The 19,525-nt window shown below is 43.8% G+C and overlaps 2 protein-coding genes across 6 annotated transcripts in view; both read right to left on the reverse strand.

Moving 5' to 3' along the window:
- Positions 1-1,871: 1,871 nt before the first annotated feature.
- LOC118363502 (P2X purinoceptor 3-like) lies at positions 1,872-19,387 on the reverse strand. 4 transcript variants are annotated; one of them, XM_052488387.1, is made up of 14 exons: positions 19,250-19,387; positions 12,167-12,240; positions 11,825-11,927; positions 11,460-11,595; positions 9,676-9,747; positions 9,393-9,462; positions 4,451-4,541; positions 4,200-4,277; positions 3,608-3,749; positions 3,214-3,350; positions 2,940-3,045; positions 2,795-2,860; positions 2,579-2,656; positions 1,872-2,436 (listed from the first exon to the last, which is right to left on the reverse strand). In XM_052488387.1, exons 1-14 carry the CDS (start codon positions 19,297-19,299, stop codon positions 2,311-2,313), a joined length of 1,329 nt encoding a protein of 442 aa, XP_052344347.1. In that variant the 5' UTR covers positions 19,300-19,387; the 3' UTR covers positions 1,872-2,310. The 4 variants fall into 4 exon arrangements, with proteins under 4 accessions (XP_052344347.1, XP_052344346.1, XP_052344349.1 ...); XM_052488386.1 differs by having other exon boundaries at positions 12,155-12,240; XM_052488389.1 differs by lacking the exons at positions 12,167-12,240; positions 19,250-19,387 and having other exon boundaries at positions 11,825-11,967.
- The window catches only part of LOC118363969 (FACT complex subunit SSRP1-like), a 63,217-nt gene continuing 62,577 nt past the window's right edge, over positions 18,886-19,525 (reverse strand). For both annotated transcript variants that reach the window (XM_052488384.1, XM_052488385.1), the window contains exon 18: positions 18,886-19,388. In XM_052488384.1, coding sequence (XP_052344344.1) covers positions 19,326-19,388 — 63 coding nt within the window. In that variant the 3' untranslated portion in view covers positions 18,886-19,325. The remainder of the gene's footprint in view (positions 19,389-19,525) is intronic.

The raw sequence follows: 19,525 nt of genomic DNA on the forward strand, positions 1-19,525 counted from the left end.
GTGAAGCACTGGGGTCATCATGTTGTGGGGGTGCTTTGCTGCAAGAGGGACTGGTGCACTTCACAAAATAGATGGCATCATGAGGTAGGAAAATAATGTGGATATATTGAAGCAACATCTCAAGACATCAGTCAGGAAGTTAAAGCTTGGTTGCAAATGGGTCTTCCAAATGGATAATGACCCCAAGCATACTTCCAAAGTCGTGGCAAAATGGCTTAAGGACAACAAAGTCAAGGTATTGGAGTGGCCATCACAAAGCCCTGACCTCAATCCTATAGAAAATTTGTGGGCAGAAGTGAAAAAGCATGTGCGAGCAAGGAGGCCTACAAACCTGACTCAGTTACATTAGCTTTGTCAGGAGGAATGGGCTTACATTCACACAATTTATTGTGGGAAGCTTGTGGAAGGCTACCCAAAGCGTTTGACCCAAGTTAAACAATTTAAAAGCAATGCTATTAAGTACTAATTGAGTGTAGGAAAACTTCTGACCCACTGGGAATACGATGAAAGAAATAAAGCTGAAATAAATAATTTTCTCTACTACTCTTCTGACATTTCACATTCTTAAAATAAAGTGGTGATCCTAACTGACCCAAGACAGGGAATTTTTACTAGGATTTAATGTCAGGAATTGTGAAATACTGAGTTTAAATGTATTTGGCTAAGGTGTATGTAAACTTCCAACTTCAACTGTATATGATATTATTTAAAATATATACAGTTGAAGTCGGAAGTTTACACACACTTAGGTTGGAGTCATTAAAACTCGTTTTTCAACCACTCCACAAATGTTTTGTTAACAAACTATAGTTTTGGCAAGTCAGTTCGGATATCTACTTTATGCATGACACAAGTAATTTTTCCAACAATTGTTTACAGACAGATTATTTCACTTATAATTCACTGTATCTCATTGAGGTATTTAAAACCTTATTAATATCTCCCATAATAATAATAGAGTCTTGTTTTGCTTGTAGGTTAAATTAATTATTACAGTTGACGTCGGAAGTTTACATACACCTTAGCCAAATACATTTAAACTCAGTTTTTCACAATTCCTGACATTTAATCCTAATAAAATTCCCTGTCTTAGGTCACTAATAACGATATTAATTAACAATAATTTTGATCGAATGTGCAAATTGTGCCAAACAGACAATTGGCACATTCGGATCAAAATGATTGTTAATTAATATCGTCACCCCTTTTGAGTTTATTTTCCCATAGAAGTATAACTTCATCTAATATTGTTGAATGAGATTCCTGTAAACAATAGATATTATATTCCTTCTCTTTTAGCCAGGTAAATACTGATCATCTTTTCTTATTATCTGCTAAGCCATTACAAATATAACTGGCTATACTTATTTCATCACTTACCATAATGAGACAAGTTTCAATTCAATTTATCATAATATATGTTTGTAAACTTACCATTAAAAGTACCATGATGATTGAGTGTCCATATAGCTGTACCATGATATTTTAAATTGTTTTCCACTATTCCACCCGCTGAAACCTGGGTTGTCGTCCATGTAACTGGCAGACCAGCCCTGTCCACCTGGTCCACCTAGACTTCCAGTCATTGCACTAACGCTAGTTAGCATTGGTTCACAAAATGACCTCTAACTTCCTTCATACTGGACACAGAGAAATTAAAATGGTATCCAGTAGTTCATCTGACACACAAGTACGTAGATAAAGGCCAAAATCCTGAAGTGTCCTATTTAAGATGCTCTTACGCTGATCTATTGGTGCTGAGATGGGTCCGTGGTGGGAGGTGTGTTTTTATGTGTGCATGTGTGTGTGTATATCGGGTGTGTATTGCAATAGAATCAGATACAGACACACACAAAATTCAGCAGGCGCGACTCAGTCAATTCCCACCAATTTATTTACTGGTTACTGTTGTTTTTTGAGGGTCCAAGATGATTATAGAACCACGTCATCTCTTCACCCCTTTAAACCCCCCATCGTTATAGAACATCACAAATGGAGGTTATGAGAGCAAGACAGAGATGAAGAAAGGTATGAGGCCAGGTAAATGTAACATATGAACTACATAGTATATGTACAAAAGCAATGGGACCAGGGCAGAGCGTTTATGTATATTGATGTAACTGTTTATAATGTTATTTTAAGCTACAGTAGAGTTCAGAAATAGTTTGCCCCAAAACAACATTTTAAAAGTTCCTCAGACGTAAAATCGTTACCTTCCCTCACATGAACATAGGACTTATCAACAGCTGCTAGTAAAATAAGGAAGTAGTGGAGGATCCTCTCTGCCGATTGGTTGAAGTGGACTGTCACTCAAAGCTGCTGGTCCAGGTAAAGGGAGACAGCTCCCGAGTCATCTGAAATCTTCTCCTCTGCTTTGTTTGACAGCTGGCTGCAACTTTCTCGGGAGAGTAATATCTGTATCTGTGACTCAGAAACCTAGGGAGAGGAAGCGAGGGAGAGAGAGAGAGAGAGAATAAGACTGTCTCGAGATGCTCTTCACCGCTCTCTCCCAACACACAAATTACTTACAATATAACACAAAAAAATATGCTTTTATCTGAGTAATTTAAAAAAAAACCTCTTCAAATTTCTTGGCCTTGTATTGGTCCGCCCCCTTCAGGAAGTTCAGGAGGATGATATCACAGAGGACCGTACCCTGCAGCATATCAGAACAAAGACAGTTACACAAGTTGACCTAAAAAAAATCCTGAAATACTTGCCTCGATTCTAGGGTTGATGGAGGTAACATTCTAAACGTATTGCATGACCTACAGTCTGAGTTCAGAAGCCTTACCAGTCCCACAGAGGTAAAGGCTGCCACTAGGTTGATCAGAGTAGGAACTGTGTTGAACTTCCCAGCCTGAAAGGACAAAGACAGATGAATCCCGTATAATACACAGATAACAGGTACACGCACACACACCCTAATCCACACTCACAAGCCCAGTGACCAGGATGTCAAAGCGGATGGCGTAGGCCTTGTGGAGAGTGCGGAAGTCCGTCCGATTCTCTATACCGTTCTCCGTTTTGTAATATTTGGCAAATCTGTGGATGATGAGAGAGGGGGAGACCGTGTCAATGAACACAGAAATAAAACGAGAGGAGGAGGGGGGTAAGAAGGATGGAGAGGGGAAAAGAAAGAGGACGGGGAGAAGGAGGAAGAAAGACGGGGGAGTCTCTTGAACAGTACTAAACTGAAAGGGGTTACAGTACCTGAAGTTGTATCCCTGAGAGATGGCGTTCTTCTGAAACACAGCATCAAGTCGCGTAAAGGAGTAATGTGGTTCACATCTTTCTTCTGACTCATCCAGATTACACTCCCATTCAATATTGATCCCGATCTCTCCACCCTGATAGAGGGAGACAGAGGGAGGGAAAAGAAGAGAAGGACAGATAGGTGAGGAGGGGGAAGAGGAAAGGTAGGGACAAGCAGGTGGGACTGGAGGTATATAAAATGGAGAGGGAGAAGTGGGAAAGAGAGAGGTTGAGAAAGCAGAATATAAGAGAGAGGGAGAGGAGAGGAGAGAAAAGAAAGATGGGAGACCTTCGGGGGAGAGAGATGGAGATAGAGGAGATGATGATGAAGAGAGGAGGAGATGAGTCTCACTGTCTGAGCGATGGTGGAGAAGTTCTGTCCAGTATAGCGCAGCACATCTCCCACCTTGAAGATGGGACAGTGGCGGTTGTGCTCCGGGTCATATGTACAGCTCCTGATATAAGTTGTATTCAGCGATGACGGGAAGTTCCCTCTGTGGGAGAGAGAAGGTACAAATTTGAGTGATAGAGCCAAATCCCCTTCTTCGGTAGAAAAGAGAGGGCAACGCCTTGACAAGAAAGTTGGAGTGAGACCTCCTGAAAGTACTCTAAAACAACATCATAAAGGTCTTCCCTTTGTTCATTTGAACATCTTGGCCATGTTCTGTTATAATCTCCACCCGGCACAGCCAGAAAAGGACTGGCCACCCCACATAGCCTGGTTCCTCTCTAGGTTTCTTCCTAGGTTTTGGCCTTTCTAGGGGGTTTTTCCTTGCCACCATGCTTCTACACCTGCATTGCTTGCTGTTTGGGGTTTTGGGCTGGGTTTCTGTACAGCACTTTGAGATATCAGCTGATGTACGAAGGGCTATATAAATCCATTTGATTTGATTTGAGTTGATTCCCCAATACAGCCCCAGGAATGAGAGGTGTGTCGGACTCACCTGGTGACGTTGAACATCGGGAAGCGGATACTGTTCTTGATGAAGATGGTGAAGTTTTCGACCTCCATCATTGGTTGCCTGAGAAAGGGGGAGGGAGAAAAAAGAAAGAGAGAAGAAGGACTTAGCTAGGTGGGATGCACAAGTTGTAAACATGACATGTCATATGTTCATAATATTGTGGTCTATATGAAGCAGCTTTCTTTATGAGACAGAGCGAGAGAGAGAAAGAGAAAATGAAAGAGAGGTCTTACATTATGACTTTGTCATTCTCGGCAGGGCACCAACCCTCCATCTCACAGCGGCCTCCTTCAGAGGAGTTCACACAGGCACCAGTTATTATTCCTGTGGAGGAGAGTGAGTGAGCGAGCGAGTGAGTGAGTGAGTGAGTGAGTGAGTGAGTGAGTGAGTGAGTGAGTGAGTGAGTGAGTGAGTGAGTGAGTGAGTGAGTGAGTGAGTGAGTGAGTGAGTGAGTGAGTGAGTGAGTGAGAGAGAGAGAGAGAGAGAGAGAGAGAGAGAGAGAGAGAGAGAGAGAGAGAGAGAGAGAGAGAGAGAGCTACAGGACTGTTTTACTAGCACAGACTAGAATATGTTCTGGGATTCATCCAATGGCATTGAGGAGTATACCACCTCAGTCACCGGCTTCATCAATATGTGCATCGACGATGTCGTCCCCACAGTGACTGTACATACATATCCCAACCAGAAGCCATGGATTACAGGCAACATCTGCACCGAGCTAAAGGCTAGAGTACCCTCCAAAGCTCATCATTAAGCTTGAGGCCCTGGGTCTCAACCCCGCCCTGTGCAATTGGGTCCTGGACCTCCTGATGGGCCGCACCCGGGTGCTGAAGGTAGGTAACAACATCTACACTTCGCCTCAACACTGGGGCCCCACAGGGGTGCGTGCTCAGCCCCCTCCTGTACTCCCTATTCACCCATGACTGCATGGCCATGCATGCGTCCAACTCAATCATCAAGTTTGCAGATGACACAACAGTAGTAGGCTTGATTAGCAACAACAACGAGACAGCCTACAGGGAGGAGGTGAGGGCACTCGGAGTGTAGTGTCAGCAAAACAACCTCTCACTCAATGTCAACAAAACAAAGGAGATGATCGTGGACTTCAGGAAACAGCAGAGGGAGCACTCCCCTATCCACGTCAATGGGACAGCAGTGGAGAAGGTTGAAAGTTTTAAGTTCCTCGGCTTACACATCACAGACAAACTGAAATGGTCCACCCACACAGACAGTGTGATGAAGAATACACAGCGCCTCTTCAACCTCAGGAGTCTGAAGAAATTTGGCTTGTCACCTAAAACCCTCACAAACTTTTACAGATGCACAATTGAGAGCATCTTGTTGGGATCTATCACCGCCTGGTATGGCAACTGCACCGCCCACAACCGCAAGAATCTCCAGATGTTGGTGCGTTCTGCACCACGCAACACCGGGGGCAAACAAAATTAAGCTCCTCATGGAAAATCAAGAGACACTTTTTGCTGACTATTATAACAATGAGAACATCAGCAATCTCCCACACAGACCATCCCCTGGCATGGCACAGTGCTATATTAGCACACTATCCCTCTGTTAAGAGGGGGAGGGTGTTACCGAGGGGTGGAAAGTCAGGATACTAGACAATGATGACTCTGAGTCAGCTAATATAAATCTCTAAGTCTGGAACAGTACTGGTATAGGGAAAACCCAAACAGTTTCAGCTGGACTTTCACCTAATCAAAGAATTAGCTCAGGAGGAGAAGCTCTCCCTCGAGAAAGATACCCCCATCTCGAGCAGGTCAGACCAGACCTCTTCATTATATAATCCCACAGATGAGCAACCCCAAGCGGAAAGTCAACCTCCCAGCACAGAGTACTACTCCCTCATTGAAATGAAGGATACATTCACCCAGCTGGAGGTAAGGCAAGTGAAGCTGGAATAGCAGGTGAACACACTCCAGTCAGCACAAAAAAATTGTCCAGCTAAACAACACCCCCTCAACCAGACCCGGAGAGCTGGAGGTGGAGAGAGACAAATCTGCACTCTGGACTGTGGTGAGACAACTTCAACAGTAGAAAAAGCAAGAGCAGGAGAAGAACAGAGCACTAGAGGAGATGATCAGACTGCTGAAGGAGAGGGTGAGGGGGATGGCATGTGACAGAGAACAACCCACTAGAGAGGTGGCCACCCCCACAGAGAAGCCAGCAGAACAGCCCAACTCAGCTCCCGACAAAAGTCTCGACACCACAGCAGAACAGTCCACCCCAGACGCTGACCACGTCGAATTCACAGCGGGACAGACAAATGAAGAACCCCAAGCCCAGAGGATCTCACGCCCTCTGAGCACCCTCCCCTTGTCAGCCACCCTGATAGCCCCCCCCCCCCACTGAGGACATACACAAGACACAGATTGTTCTCCTTATGGACTCAAACGGGAAATATATACAAGAAAAACTCTTCCCCAAACACAGACTGTCTGAACTCTGGTGGCCAAACACCCAGCGCGCCCTAGACCTTCTGTCTGAGGACCAACTAGGGTCACCCAGCCACATAATAAAACACACAGGCACAAACGACCTGAGAGCACAGTAGGAAAGGGTGGCCACAGCACTCAAGGGAGTGATTCTACTTTCCCCAATACACAAGTGGTTCACCCTGCTACCACCCTGCTATCTCCACCCTGCTACCACGAAGAGACTTCCACCCTGCCACAATACAGTGGGTAAACACAAGTATTTCCCATGACTGTGCCTCAAAACCAAATGTTTACCTGGCCCACCACTCCACCCTGGACTTGAGCAGCCTTTATGACCGGGTCCACCTATACAAGGCAGCAGTGCCCACCTTTGCCCTGACCCTAAAGGACATCGCTCTCAAACACAGCCCCAACACTTCACACAGGAGCAATAGACACCCCACCCAGACCAGAGAGACACTCTCCCAGACCTGCGGGACCCCCGGGACCTACACATAGAAGACCCACGCTGAGAGGATCTACATCCAGGCCACAACACCACCAGCCACATCCATACCCCCACCCCAACCAATCAACCCCCCCCAAATCAACCATGCCCACACCCCATTTAGGCCCCCTCATATCAGACCTATGCCCCTCCTGCCCACCCCATGCACCCCACCCCCGCAAAGAGGGCTTCAACATGGAAGTCACACATACGTCCAGGCCGTGAGCAGGCAAACAGGCCCAGCCCCCACTCTTACACTAGCCCAAGCCAATGACATGTACCAGGTGCTTAGCAGGCTCTACTAACACTAACTGGCCTGAGGCCAAACCACACGACCAACAACATTGGACACTTTATGGAACACAAAGCCTCATCCTGGAATATCCAAGGCCTGAGGTCATCTGCCTCTGGCCTAAAGAGCAAGGACCTGGGCTTCATCAAAGAAATCGGAAATACAGACATTGTCATCCTACAAGAAACATGGTATAGAGGAGACGGACCCACTGGTTGCCCTCTAGTTACAGAGAGCTGGTAGTCCCATCCACCAAACTACCAGGTGTGAAACAGGGAAAAGACTCAGGGGGTATGCTAATTTGGTATAAAGCAGACCTAACTCACTCCATTCAATTAATCAAAACAGGAGTATTTTACATTTGGCTAGAAATTCAAAAGGAAATGATCTTAACAGAGAACAATGTCCTCCTGTGTACTACCTATATCCCCCCCATACTTTAAGGAAGATAGCTTCTCCATCCTGGTAGGGGAAATCAATCATTTCCAGGCCCAGGGACATGTACTCGTCTGTGGCGACCTTTTAAAGAAGAAGTTACAGGTCTGTGAGAGCCAGAAATCTTGCTTGTTTGTAGGTGACCAAATACTTATTTTCCACCATAATTTGCAAATAAATTCATTAAAAATCCTACAATGTGATTTTCTGGATTTTCCCCCCTAATTTTGTCTGTCATAGTTGAAGTGTACCTATGATGAAAATTACAGGCCTCTCTCATCTTTTTAAGTGGGAGAACTTGCACAATTGGTGGCTGACTAAATACTTTTTTGCCCCACTGTACATGATCAAACAGAAATCTTAGAAGCAACTATTAAAGACTACCAGAACCCATTGGATTCTCCAATTACCTTGAATGAACTACAGGACAAAATAAAAACCCTCCAACCCAAAAAGGCCTGTGGTGTTGATGGTATCCTCAATGAAATGATCAAATATACAGACAACAAATTCCAATTGGCTATACTAAAACTCTTTAATTAGTTCTGGCATCTTCCCCAAAATTTGTAACCAAGGACTGATCACCCCAATCCACAAAGTGGAGGCAAATTTGATCCCAATAATTACCGTGGGATATGTGTCAACAGCAATCTTGGGAAAATCCTCTGCATTATCATTAAAAGAAGACTCATACATTTCCTCAGTGAAAACAATGTACTGGGGGGAAAACATACAACATTATAAAATCCATGTACACAAACAACAAGTGTGGGGTTAAAATAGGCACACATTTATTCCCACAGGGCTGTGGGTTGAGACAGGGATGTGGCTTAAGCCCCACCCGCTTCAACATATATATCAATGAATTGGCGTGGACACTAGAACAGTCTGCAGCACCCGGCAACACCCTACTAGAATCTGGAGTCAAATGTCTACTGTTTGCTGGCCATGACAGTAAATTTCATTAAGATAAAAGTAATGGTGTTCCAAAAAAGGTCCAGTCACCAGGACCACAAATCCAAATTCCATCTAGACACCGTTGCCCTAGAGCACACAAAAAAACGATACATACCTCGGCCTAAACATCAGCACCACATGTAACTTCCACAAAGCTGTGAACGATCTGAGAGATAAGGCAAGAAGGACCTTCTATGCCATCAAAAGGAACATAAAATTCAATATACCAATTCGGATCTGGCTAAAAATACTTGAATCAGTTATAGAACCCATTGCCCTTTATGGTTGTGAGGTCTGGGATCTGCTCATCAACCAAGAATTCACAAAATAGGACAAACACCAAATTGAGACTCTGCATACAGAATTCTTCAAAAATGTCCTCTGTGTACAACGTAAAACACAGAATAATGCATGCAGAGCAGAGCAGAGAGAGAGAGAGAGAGAGAGAGAGAGAGAGAGAGAGAGAGAGAGAGAGAGGAGGAAGGATCAACGGAGTCCCAGGAGGGGAATGGTGGAGAAAACAAGAAGAGGAAATAGTTGAAACTCGCCATTTCCAAGGAAGCTCCCTAAATGCTTGTCACAGTCTTCATCTGTTTCACACTCGTACTTCACGTCACTCTGAACACACAAAGAACAGATACACAGGCGTTAATAGCATTGGCCTTCGACCAGCAGCTCTGTCACCACCCAATATTAAATGCCTCAGCTCTTGTTAATGGTACGGGCGGGGGCTTTGCAGAGTAGAGTACGTTGTATTGTTAAAACCATGGTATAGAGAACTGGAGCAGGTAGGTAACCCGCTACATGTATACTGGACTGAAATGGACTCACCTCAGGGCAGAAGCCTTGGAATTGTTCCTCCGTGACGATGAGTTTGGTGATGATGCAGAACACTGCGGCGCCCTGTCAGCACATATACAAACCAGCACTTTAGCCTAAACGTCATCAAGTCAACCTATCAGGCCTACTGCTGAAACCATCTAAAAGCCTCAACCAACAACATATTTTTTGTTGTTCTTGCTATCATTAGCAACCCGTTTTTTTGTTCGTTGCCATGCTACTTAACCAGTTTCTTGGGCTAATACTAACTAATGTACTCTGATGAACCACTCAGACACTTATTCTACCCAACCAAAGGACTTCATTTAGTTTCCCATCATCACCTCACACCAAGCACTTCCCTTTAAGTGTTTAACATTACCACAGTGAAATGCTCAATGACATTATATCAAGTATCTATAGACTTCTTGTACCACACTTCGGCTGACTGGGCGAGTCTTTGTGTGTGCACCTATTGCAATCATTTTAATAACGTTTAATCAACATTTGGTACACTGAGTATACAAAATATGAAGAACACCTGCTCCTCCCATGACAAATCAAATCAAATTGAATTTGTCACATGCGCCAAATACAACAACCTTACAGTGCAATTATATTTATTTGACCTTTATTTAACTAGGTAAGTCATTTAAGAACAAATTATTATTTTCAATGACGGCCTAGGAACAGTAGGTTAACTCCCTGTTCAGGGGCGGAACAACAGATTTGTATCTTGTCAGCTCGGGGATTTGAACTTGCAACCTTCCGTTTATTAGTCCAACGCTCTAACCACTTGGCTACCCTGCTGCCCCGTAAATGCTTACTTACAAGCCCTTAACCAACACTGCTTTAAGAAGTTTTAAAAAAAAAACAATAAAGTGTTGAGTGTTGATAATTTAACAGCAGCAGTAAAATAACAAGCGAGAGGTAACTGAGGTCAAATGTACATGTAGGTTGAGTTAAAGTGACGATGCATAGATTATAAACAGAGAGTAGCGACAGTGTAAAAGAGGGGTCTGGGTAGCCCTTTGATTAGCTGTTCAGGAGTCTTATGGACTTGGGGTAGAAACTGTTTCGAGGCCTCTTGGACCTAGACTTGGCAGTCCGATACCGCTTGCCGTGCGGTAGCAGAGAAAACAGTCTATGACTTGGGTGGCTGGAGACACAGACTGACCAGGTAAATCCAGGTGAAAGCTATGATCCCTTATTGATGTCACTTGTTAAATCCACTTCAATCAGTGTAGATGAAGGGGAGGAGACAGGTTAAATAACGATTCTTAAGCCTTGAGACAATTGAGACATGGATTGTGTATGTGCGCCATTCAGAGGGTGAATGGGCAAGACAAAATAAGTAATTTCCTTCTCACGGGGTATGGTAGTAGGTGCCAGGCACACCGGTTTGAGTGTGTCAAGAACTGCAATGCTGCTGGGTTTTTCACCCTTAACAGTTTCTTGCGTGTTTCAAGACTGGTTCGCCACCCGAAGGACATCCATGCAGTCAACCTGACACAACTGTGGGAAGCATTGGAGTCAACATGGGCCAGCAATCCTTGTGGAAGTTTGACACCTTGTAGAGTCCATGCCTGCGACGAATTGAGGCTGTTCTGGGGTGCAACTCAATATTAGGAAGACGGTCCTAGTGTTAGGTATACTCAGTGTATATTACACAGTGTACAGTTATAATATACACGTTGTGTACAGTAACTATGTTAGCACTGCAGTATAACCTCTGTGTTGTTTTAGTTTAGGGTCAAAGGTAAGATGTCACGGTTAGGCGTCTGGGTGTCACAGACCTGCGTAGGGGCGACATAGTCCGCCACATCCATCACACGGTTGTTATGGTAACCGAAGCCCTTCACCTTAGTCATGACAGAAGACTCGATGCCAGAGTCTTTCACCTGGTATGCCTTTTCGTGTAAAAAGACCCACCTAAATGACAAAACAGGAAAGAAAGATAGATGGAGGCAAAGGTTATGGAGAATGACAGGGAGGGGAAGGAAGACGATTAGTAACAATAGTTCTAGAATGATCAGGAGTAAGACATTGGGAGAGGAAAGAATTAAGGGGGAAAGAAAGATGACAGAGGTCGACATTATCATACACACACACACGCACATACACACACACACACACACACACACAAACAAGTTCTACCGACCAAACGAAGTAGATGATGATGAGCAGTTGTACGACGCGGTTGATGATTCCAACAGACCAGCTCTTCACCACCACAGACTTGGTTGTCTCGTAGGTGAAGAAGTCTGTAATAAAGCCCCATAGCAAAGACATCCTGAGAGATGGGTTGTGTGTGCGTGCGTGTGTCTACGTGCGAAACAGCTGCAAGTCTATTTTGCATCAGAGTTCCTCCAGGTGGGTGAGTGAGAGCCCAACAAGTGTGTAAATACTGCTTCAGTTGCCACACAATGCTGCTGAGAAGACGTCTCACAAAAATGTCCCTCTGTGTGTCGTCGATCCTTCTGCTTCTCACCCTCTTTAGTACCTCTCTCTGTAACACCCTGTCCCTCTCTCTCTCTCTGGTTCGCTGGGTAATCATGCTGGACCTCCCCTTTTCTCCTGCAAATGAAAAAAAAAGAAGAAAAACTCTTTATCTCTCTGTTCCTCCATCACGTCCTCTCTCTCTCTCTCTCTCTCTCTCTCCTCACCACAAATCCCTATCTCCCGACCGCCCCTTGAGTCCCTCCCTTTCCCATCAAAACTGTTCTCCCCTCTTACTTCTGACACGAGTGTCTCACTACATGTGAACACAAAACGCTTACCTCAAATCGCCCTTCGACCTCCACACACGTTCAAATTCCAACGGAACCCCACAACATGTGAACAGTGCTCCGCAGAGCGGTAAACACACAGTAAGATGCATTTGAGAGATCAATACAAACTAGGTCTCTCATACTATTAAGGGTGTAATGATAATGGCTATTATAATCCCGCTTAGTGGCATACACCGAAGTGTGCTAATGTAAGCATTTCAACAGTTGTAAGTGTGTTTGCGGCACGTGTGCCTGTGTGTGTGTGTGTTGTGTACATGTGTATAATATCTAGAGACCGAGCTGGAAGATGTCATGTCTTCACTTCTTAAGTGGTTCCATTACGTCTGTGGCCAATTACAGTAGTACAATGCAAGTAACAAACACAATTAATACATTAACAATAGGATTATATGAGCTCTGAGTGCACATGCCAAGGCAATGTTATCACGTTTCAGGAAATGGCATGGTTCTGTGAAATCTATATACAGCACATCCCAGACATACATGATAAAGCAGAGACTTAGTAAGGGGTGTGCTCGTGATATGAGTAAGACAGAGAGAGAGACCGAGAGAGCAACAGCAAGAGAGAGAGAGAGACAGAAAAAGAGAGACAGAAAGAGAGTGAGACAGAGACAAAGACAGAAAGAGAGAGAGACAGAACGAGAGAGACAGAGACAGAAATAGAGAGCGACGACCTAGGATTGACTGAGGTCTCTCTCGTTAATGGCATTTTTGTGAAAGGGAAAACCACAAGTGATCATCATACAGGAAATGACTCAGCGTAGACAGATAAACACGCGCGGACACAAAAGTATGTCTTCACATTAGTGAAATTATAGATATATACGCACATAAACGTTTGAATTATAGCGACCTGAGGGAAGGAGGAGGAGTAGTCATTTTCGGGATCTCTGATGAACATGGTATTTTGGAGAGGAGACGCTGTCTTACAGAGGAATCCCTCTGGGTCGGCACCGCACACTATCAATCCCGGTACCCCTCGCTTTTAAAAACCACCCCCCTCACCCAGCCCCTTTTAATAACCACCCTTCCTATTCTGACCCCACTCTACAACCACTGTCTCTACCCTGCCCTGCCATCAACTCACATTAGAATTCACTCTGAAACAAACGACCCCTGCTTGGTTAAACTGGATCAATGCATACGTAGAAGCTGCAGGAAAAGCATTAAAGGTTACTCTCTTTGTTTGAACAACTTTCTGCATCCAGGATGAGGTTCCGATAAGTGTGTTCACCTTCTGACCCCACACTCATGCTCAGTCAGCCGTCTGACCGGTCTGGCTCTCTCTCCTCCAGTTCTGAAGGCGAAGACTATTACCTCCCACTATGATGACCACATAATAATGTTATAGTAACGTTGACTATTATGATACATCTGGAAATGTTCATCTATGTGGCACATCAACCCGAACAACATTGTAGCCCTTCCTGTAATATCTATTATCTCTCTCAGTACAGCCACTAATGCCACACTTTCTACAACAAACTCAATTAAGAGAAGCAATCTTATGATCTGTGTTAAAACGTATCAATAGCAGAACGGCAAGGATCAAATTACCGAACTTCTGATCATTTTTGTTTTGGCTAAGTCCCTGACTTACGTATCTTGGACCACCTTTTACAAAACTTGAAATACAAATGTCATCAGTGAATACAAAACTCAGTGTTAAGTATTCTGTTCACAGAGTATAACACATTGTATCAGGGGCGCAACTTTGGTTTTAGAAGTGGGGGGGACATAATATATATTTATACTGTATATATACACTACCGGTCAAAAGTTTTAGAACACCTACTCATTCAAGGGTTTTTCTTTATTTTTACTATTTTCTACATTGTAGAATAATAGTGAAGACATCAAAACTATGAAATAACACATATGGAATCATGTAGTAAAAAAGTGTCAAAAAATATTTTTGATTTTAGATTCTTCAAGTAGCCACCCTTTGCCTTGATGACAGCTTTGCACACTCTTGGCATTCTCTCAACCAGCTTCACCTGGAATGCTTTCCAGTCTTGAAGGAGTTCCCATATATGTTGAGCACTTGTTGGCTGCTTTTCCTTCACTCTGCATTCCGACTCATCGCAAACCATCTCAATTTGGTTGAGGTCGGGGGATTGTGGAGGCCAGGTCATCTGATGCAGCACTCCATCACTCTCCTTCTTGGTAAAATAGCCCTTACACAGCCTGGAGGTGTGTTGGGTCATTATCCTGTTGAAAAACAAATGATAGCCCCACTAAGCCCAAACTTGATGGGATGGCGTATTGCTGCAGAATGCTGTGGTAGGCATGCTGGTTAAGTGTTCCTTGAATTCTAAATAAATTACAGACAGTGTCACCAGCAAAGCACCTCCACACCATAACACATCCTTCTCCGTGCTTTACGATGGGAAATACACATGCAGAGATCATCCGTTCACCTACTCTGCGTCTCACAAAGACACGGTGGTTGGAACCAAAAATCGCAAATTTGGACTCCAGACCAAAGGACACATTTCCACCAGTCTAATGTCCATTGCTCGTATTTCTTGGCCCAAGCAAGTCTCTTCTTATTGGTGTCCTTTAGTCGTGGCTTCTTTGCAGCAAATTGACCTGAATCACGCAGTCTCCTCTGAACAGTTGATGTTGAGATGTGTCTGTTACTTGAACTCTGGGAAGCATTTATTTGGGCTGCAATTTCTGAGGCTAGTAACTCTAATGAACTTACACTCTGCAGCAGAGGTAACTCTGGATCTTCCAACCTGTGGAGGTCCTCATGAGAGCCAATTCCATCATAGTGCTTGATTGTTTTTTGCACTTGATTGGCTGAAACGCATTAAGAAGGAAAGAAATTCAACAAATTAACTTTAATGAAGGCACACCTGTTAATTGAAATGCATTCCAGGTGACTACCTCATGAAGCTGGTTGAGAGAGGGACAAAAACGCAATTTCAGAATGCGTGTGGGGGGCATGTCAGCCTCATCCCCAGTGAAAGTTGTGCCCCTGCATTGTCCTCATCAGAAGAGAAATGTGTGCAATTGTGTTCAACGTTTCCAGCAATCGGTAAATACTACTGCACGGAATTCTAAATCACCCCGTCAGTGTCATACCGTGTACGATATATAATTTTTACAATATTGTGGACATACAGATGCAGAAAATGCGTTACTCCCAAGTCATCATCTTCGACATTGTGACCTTCCTCTATAGAGCATTGCTTCGATGTGCATTTTTTTTACGCTGCTGCTACTCGCTGTTTATTATCTATGCATAGTCACTTCAACCCTACCTACATGTACAAATTACCTCAAATTACCTCGTCTAACTTGTACCCACGCACATTGACTCGATACCGGTACCCCCTGTATATATAGCATTGTTTTTGTTATTTTATTGTGTTACTTTTTTAACTTGAGTTTATTTAGTAAATATTTTTTTAAACTCGTTTAAAAAAAACTGCATTGTTAGTTAAGGGCTTATAAGTAAACATTTCACAGTAATGTATACACCTGTTGTATTCGGTGCATAAAATGTGATTTGATTTGATTGAGGCCTATAAATTCATATCAGTTGTGTTCCTCCATTGTGTACACCTTTCCTTATTTCTATTGTGGATCGTGTTTCTGTGCAATGGTCTACAAAACTATGAGCAAACCAGCCTTTGTATTGAATACATGGAATTGGATTGTGACGGAATTCAATTCTGCACATGTGCTTATTTATTTATTTTTTTTACCAGGAATAATACACTGCATGACCAAAAGTATGTGGACACCTGCACGTCAAACATCTCATTCCAAAATCATGGACATTAACATGGAGGTGGTCCCATGAAGACATGGATGTCGATGAAGGCAGCCATCCGCACCTCTCGGATTCAGAGGGGTTGGGTTAAATGCGGAAGACACGTTTCAGTTGAATGCATTCAGTTGTATAACTGACTAAGTATCCCCCTTTCCCTTTCCTTTGCTTCTTTAACCTCCTCCACTCTTCTGGGAAGGCTGTCCACTAGATGTTGGAACAATGCTGCAGGGACTTGCTTCCATTCAGCCACAAGAGCATTAGTGAGACTTGGCACTAATGTTGGGCAATAAGGCCTGGCTCACAGTCAGCGTTCCAATTCATCCCAAAGGTGTTCGATGGGGTTGAGGTCAGGGCTCTGTGCAGGCCAGTCAAGTTCTTCTTCACTGATCTCGACAAACCATTTCTGTATGGGCCTCACTTTTTGCACGGGGGCATTGTCATGCTGAAACAGGAAAGGGCCTTCCCCAAAATGTTGCCTCAAAGTTGGAAGCACAGAATCGTCTAGATTGTCATTGTGTGCTGTAGTGTTAAGATTTCCCTTCACTGGAACTAAGGGGCCTAGCCCGAAACATGAAAAACAGCCCCGGACCATTATTCCTCCTCCACCAAACTTTACAGTTGCCGCTGTGCATTGGTCAGGTGGCGTTCACCTGGCATCTGTGAAACCCAAATTTGTCCGTCGGACTGCCAGATTGTGAAGCTTGATTTATCACTCCAGATAACACGTTTCCACTGCCCCGGAGTCCAATGGCGGCGAGCTTTACAACACTCCAACCAATGCTTGGCATTGCGCATGGTGATCTTAGGCTTTTTGTGGCTGGAAACCCATTTCATGAAGCTCCCGGCGAACAGTTCTTGTGTTGACGTTGCTTCCAGAGGCAGTTTGAAACTCAGTAGTGAGTGTTGCAACTGAGGACAGACGATTTTTACGCTCTTCAGCGGTCCTGTTCTGTGAGCTTGTGTCGCCTACCCGTATGCGGCTGAGCCGTTGTTGCTCTTAGACGTTTCCACTTCACAATAACAGGGCAGAAATTTGACGAACTGACTTGTTGGAAAGGTAGCATCCTATGACGGTGCCGCGTTGAAAGTCACTGAGCTCTTCAGTAAGGCCATTCTGATGTCAATGTTTGTCTATGGAGATTGCATGGCTGTGTGCTTGATTTTACACACCTGTCAGCAACGGGTGAGGATGAAATAACCGAATCCACTAAGTTGAAGGGGTGTTAACATACATTTGTATATACAATGTACTTGATTTGACATTGTTTGGTGAATTATGCATTAAAGGAGAGTAATTGCCCATAATAATGCACCTTTGATAAGCTATACTGCCAATTTTGATCAACATGATTTAATGACTGCAAAGAAAATGTATTAATCTACTAGGATTTTTTTTTAAAGACAGACCAACTCAGTTGTCTGCTTGGATTCGAGCGATAAGTACGGTTGCGTTCGTCTTTTTGCAAGCAGTCGGGCTCAATTTTGACAGTAGAATAGTTGACGCATTTATGGTCTGAAAACGCTCCTACATTTTTGAAAACACAAAAGCTGTGTTAGAAAGTAAGAGTGCATACTTGGGTACAAAATAAGTGTTGATGCTATCCTTATCTGCCCCTGTGTAGTGTTCCATCTAATATATATTGAACAAAAATATCAACTTCATATAAAGGAAATCGGTCAATTGAAATAAACTTGTTAGGCCTTAATCTATGGATTTCACATGAATTGGCAGGGCCGCAGGCATGGATGGGTATGGGAGGGCATAGGCCCACCCACTGGGGAGCAGGCCCAGCCAATCAGAATGAGTTCTTCCCCCCACAAAAGGGCTTTATTACAGACAGAAAATCTCAGTTTCATCAACTGTCCTGGTGGCTGGTCTCAGACGATCCCGCAGGTGAAGAAGTCAGATGTGGAGGTCCTGGGCTGACGTGGTTACACGTGGTCTGCTGTTGTGAAGCCTGTTGGACGTACTTACAAGTTCTCTAAATTGACGTTGTAGGTGGATTTGTAGGTGGTTTATGGTGGATAAATTAACGTGACATTTTCTGGCAACAGCTCTGGTGGACATTCCTGCAGTCTGCATGCCAATGGCACACTCCCTCAAAACTTGAGCCATCTGTGTGCATTGCATTGTGTTGTGTGTCAGAACGGCACATTTTAGTGTGCCCTTTTATTGTCCCCAGCACAAGGTGCACCTGTGTAATGATCCTGCTGCTTAATCAGCTTCTCGATATGCTACACCTGTAAGATAAATCAATTAGTCTTGGCAAAAAGAGAAATGCTCACTAACAGGGATGTAAAGAAACTTGTGCAAAACATTGAGAAATAAGCTTGTGCGCATATGGAACATTTCTGGGATCTTATATTTCAGCTCATGAAACCAACACTTTACATGTATATTTTAGTTCAACTACATATTCTAGGTGTGTGTGAGTTTGTGTTCCTGAGGGTCTTTTCAGGGTATATAATATGAACAGGAGACCTGTCTCAAGGGGGTTAAACCGACATCTCCTCTACCCATTAAAGATATTCATGGCCCCATTCCAGTACTCCTAAATGGCTTCCTGTGCTTTGTCCTATCGCCTCCTAAATAATTTAATTTCCTTGAGGACTTCCTTTCCTCAAGCTCCTACAAACAATCAAAGATTATTTCAAAAGATTTATTAATTCTGTCTGAAAACAAAGAAACAAACATGACATGGAAATGAAAATGTAAAAAAAGTACAGAATTGCTGTTCTTCATTTCTCTAAACAGGTCAAAAGGACAAGCAACAAGAGAAAAAAAACTGAAGACTGAAGAACCCTGCATGTCTCAGTGCTTTTAAACTACAACCATCCCCATGGGGAGAATAGAATCCAGTAGAATCATGGGTAATGTAGTACATAATAATTCACTTTCTAAGAATGTGTTGGACATACAGACAGAGTACAAGTTATTGGTCCATGTAACGCTTAGTGTGTGTGTGTGTGTGTGTGTGTGTGTGTGTATCATCCACATGACTTTGTGCACCTGTCACTGTGTAAACTTGTCCAAATGTTCCCTGTTCGTTCTGATGTCATCAGAAGCTCCAGTGAGGCCCCTCTCCTTAGTCAGAGTCCTCCTCAGAGCTGGGGGGCGTGTTCACCACTTCCTCCTCTTCCTCAGACTCCTGAGAGAGCAAGAGAGGGAAAGAGTCGTCACTATGATAATCCCGCAATTTCATTTTAATTAACGCTCTGATCATAATCCATGGAAATGGCTACAGAAATAAAGTTATTCCTATTGCTGCCATGGTGACGGTGCAGT

Source organism: Oncorhynchus keta, chromosome 30, assembly GCF_023373465.1.
Source record: "Oncorhynchus keta strain PuntledgeMale-10-30-2019 chromosome 30, Oket_V2, whole genome shotgun sequence".
Classification (NCBI taxonomy): Eukaryota; Metazoa; Chordata; class Actinopteri; order Salmoniformes; family Salmonidae; genus Oncorhynchus; species Oncorhynchus keta.

Excerpts from the sequence above, each read along its gene's own strand:
- LOC118363502 (XM_052488386.1), bottom strand. The coding sequence starts at position 19,299 with ATGACATCAGAACGAACAGGGAACATTTGGACAAGTTTACACAGTGAC. Across the intron at positions 3,351-3,607 it reads TCTCCACCATCGCTCAGACA|GGTGGAGAGATCGGGATCAA; the intron begins GTGAGACTCATC and ends TCCCTCTATCAG. Across the intron at positions 2,437-2,578 it reads AGGCCAAGAAATTTGAAGAG|GTTTCTGAGTCACAGATACA; the intron begins GTTTTTTTTTAA and ends TCCTCTCCCTAG.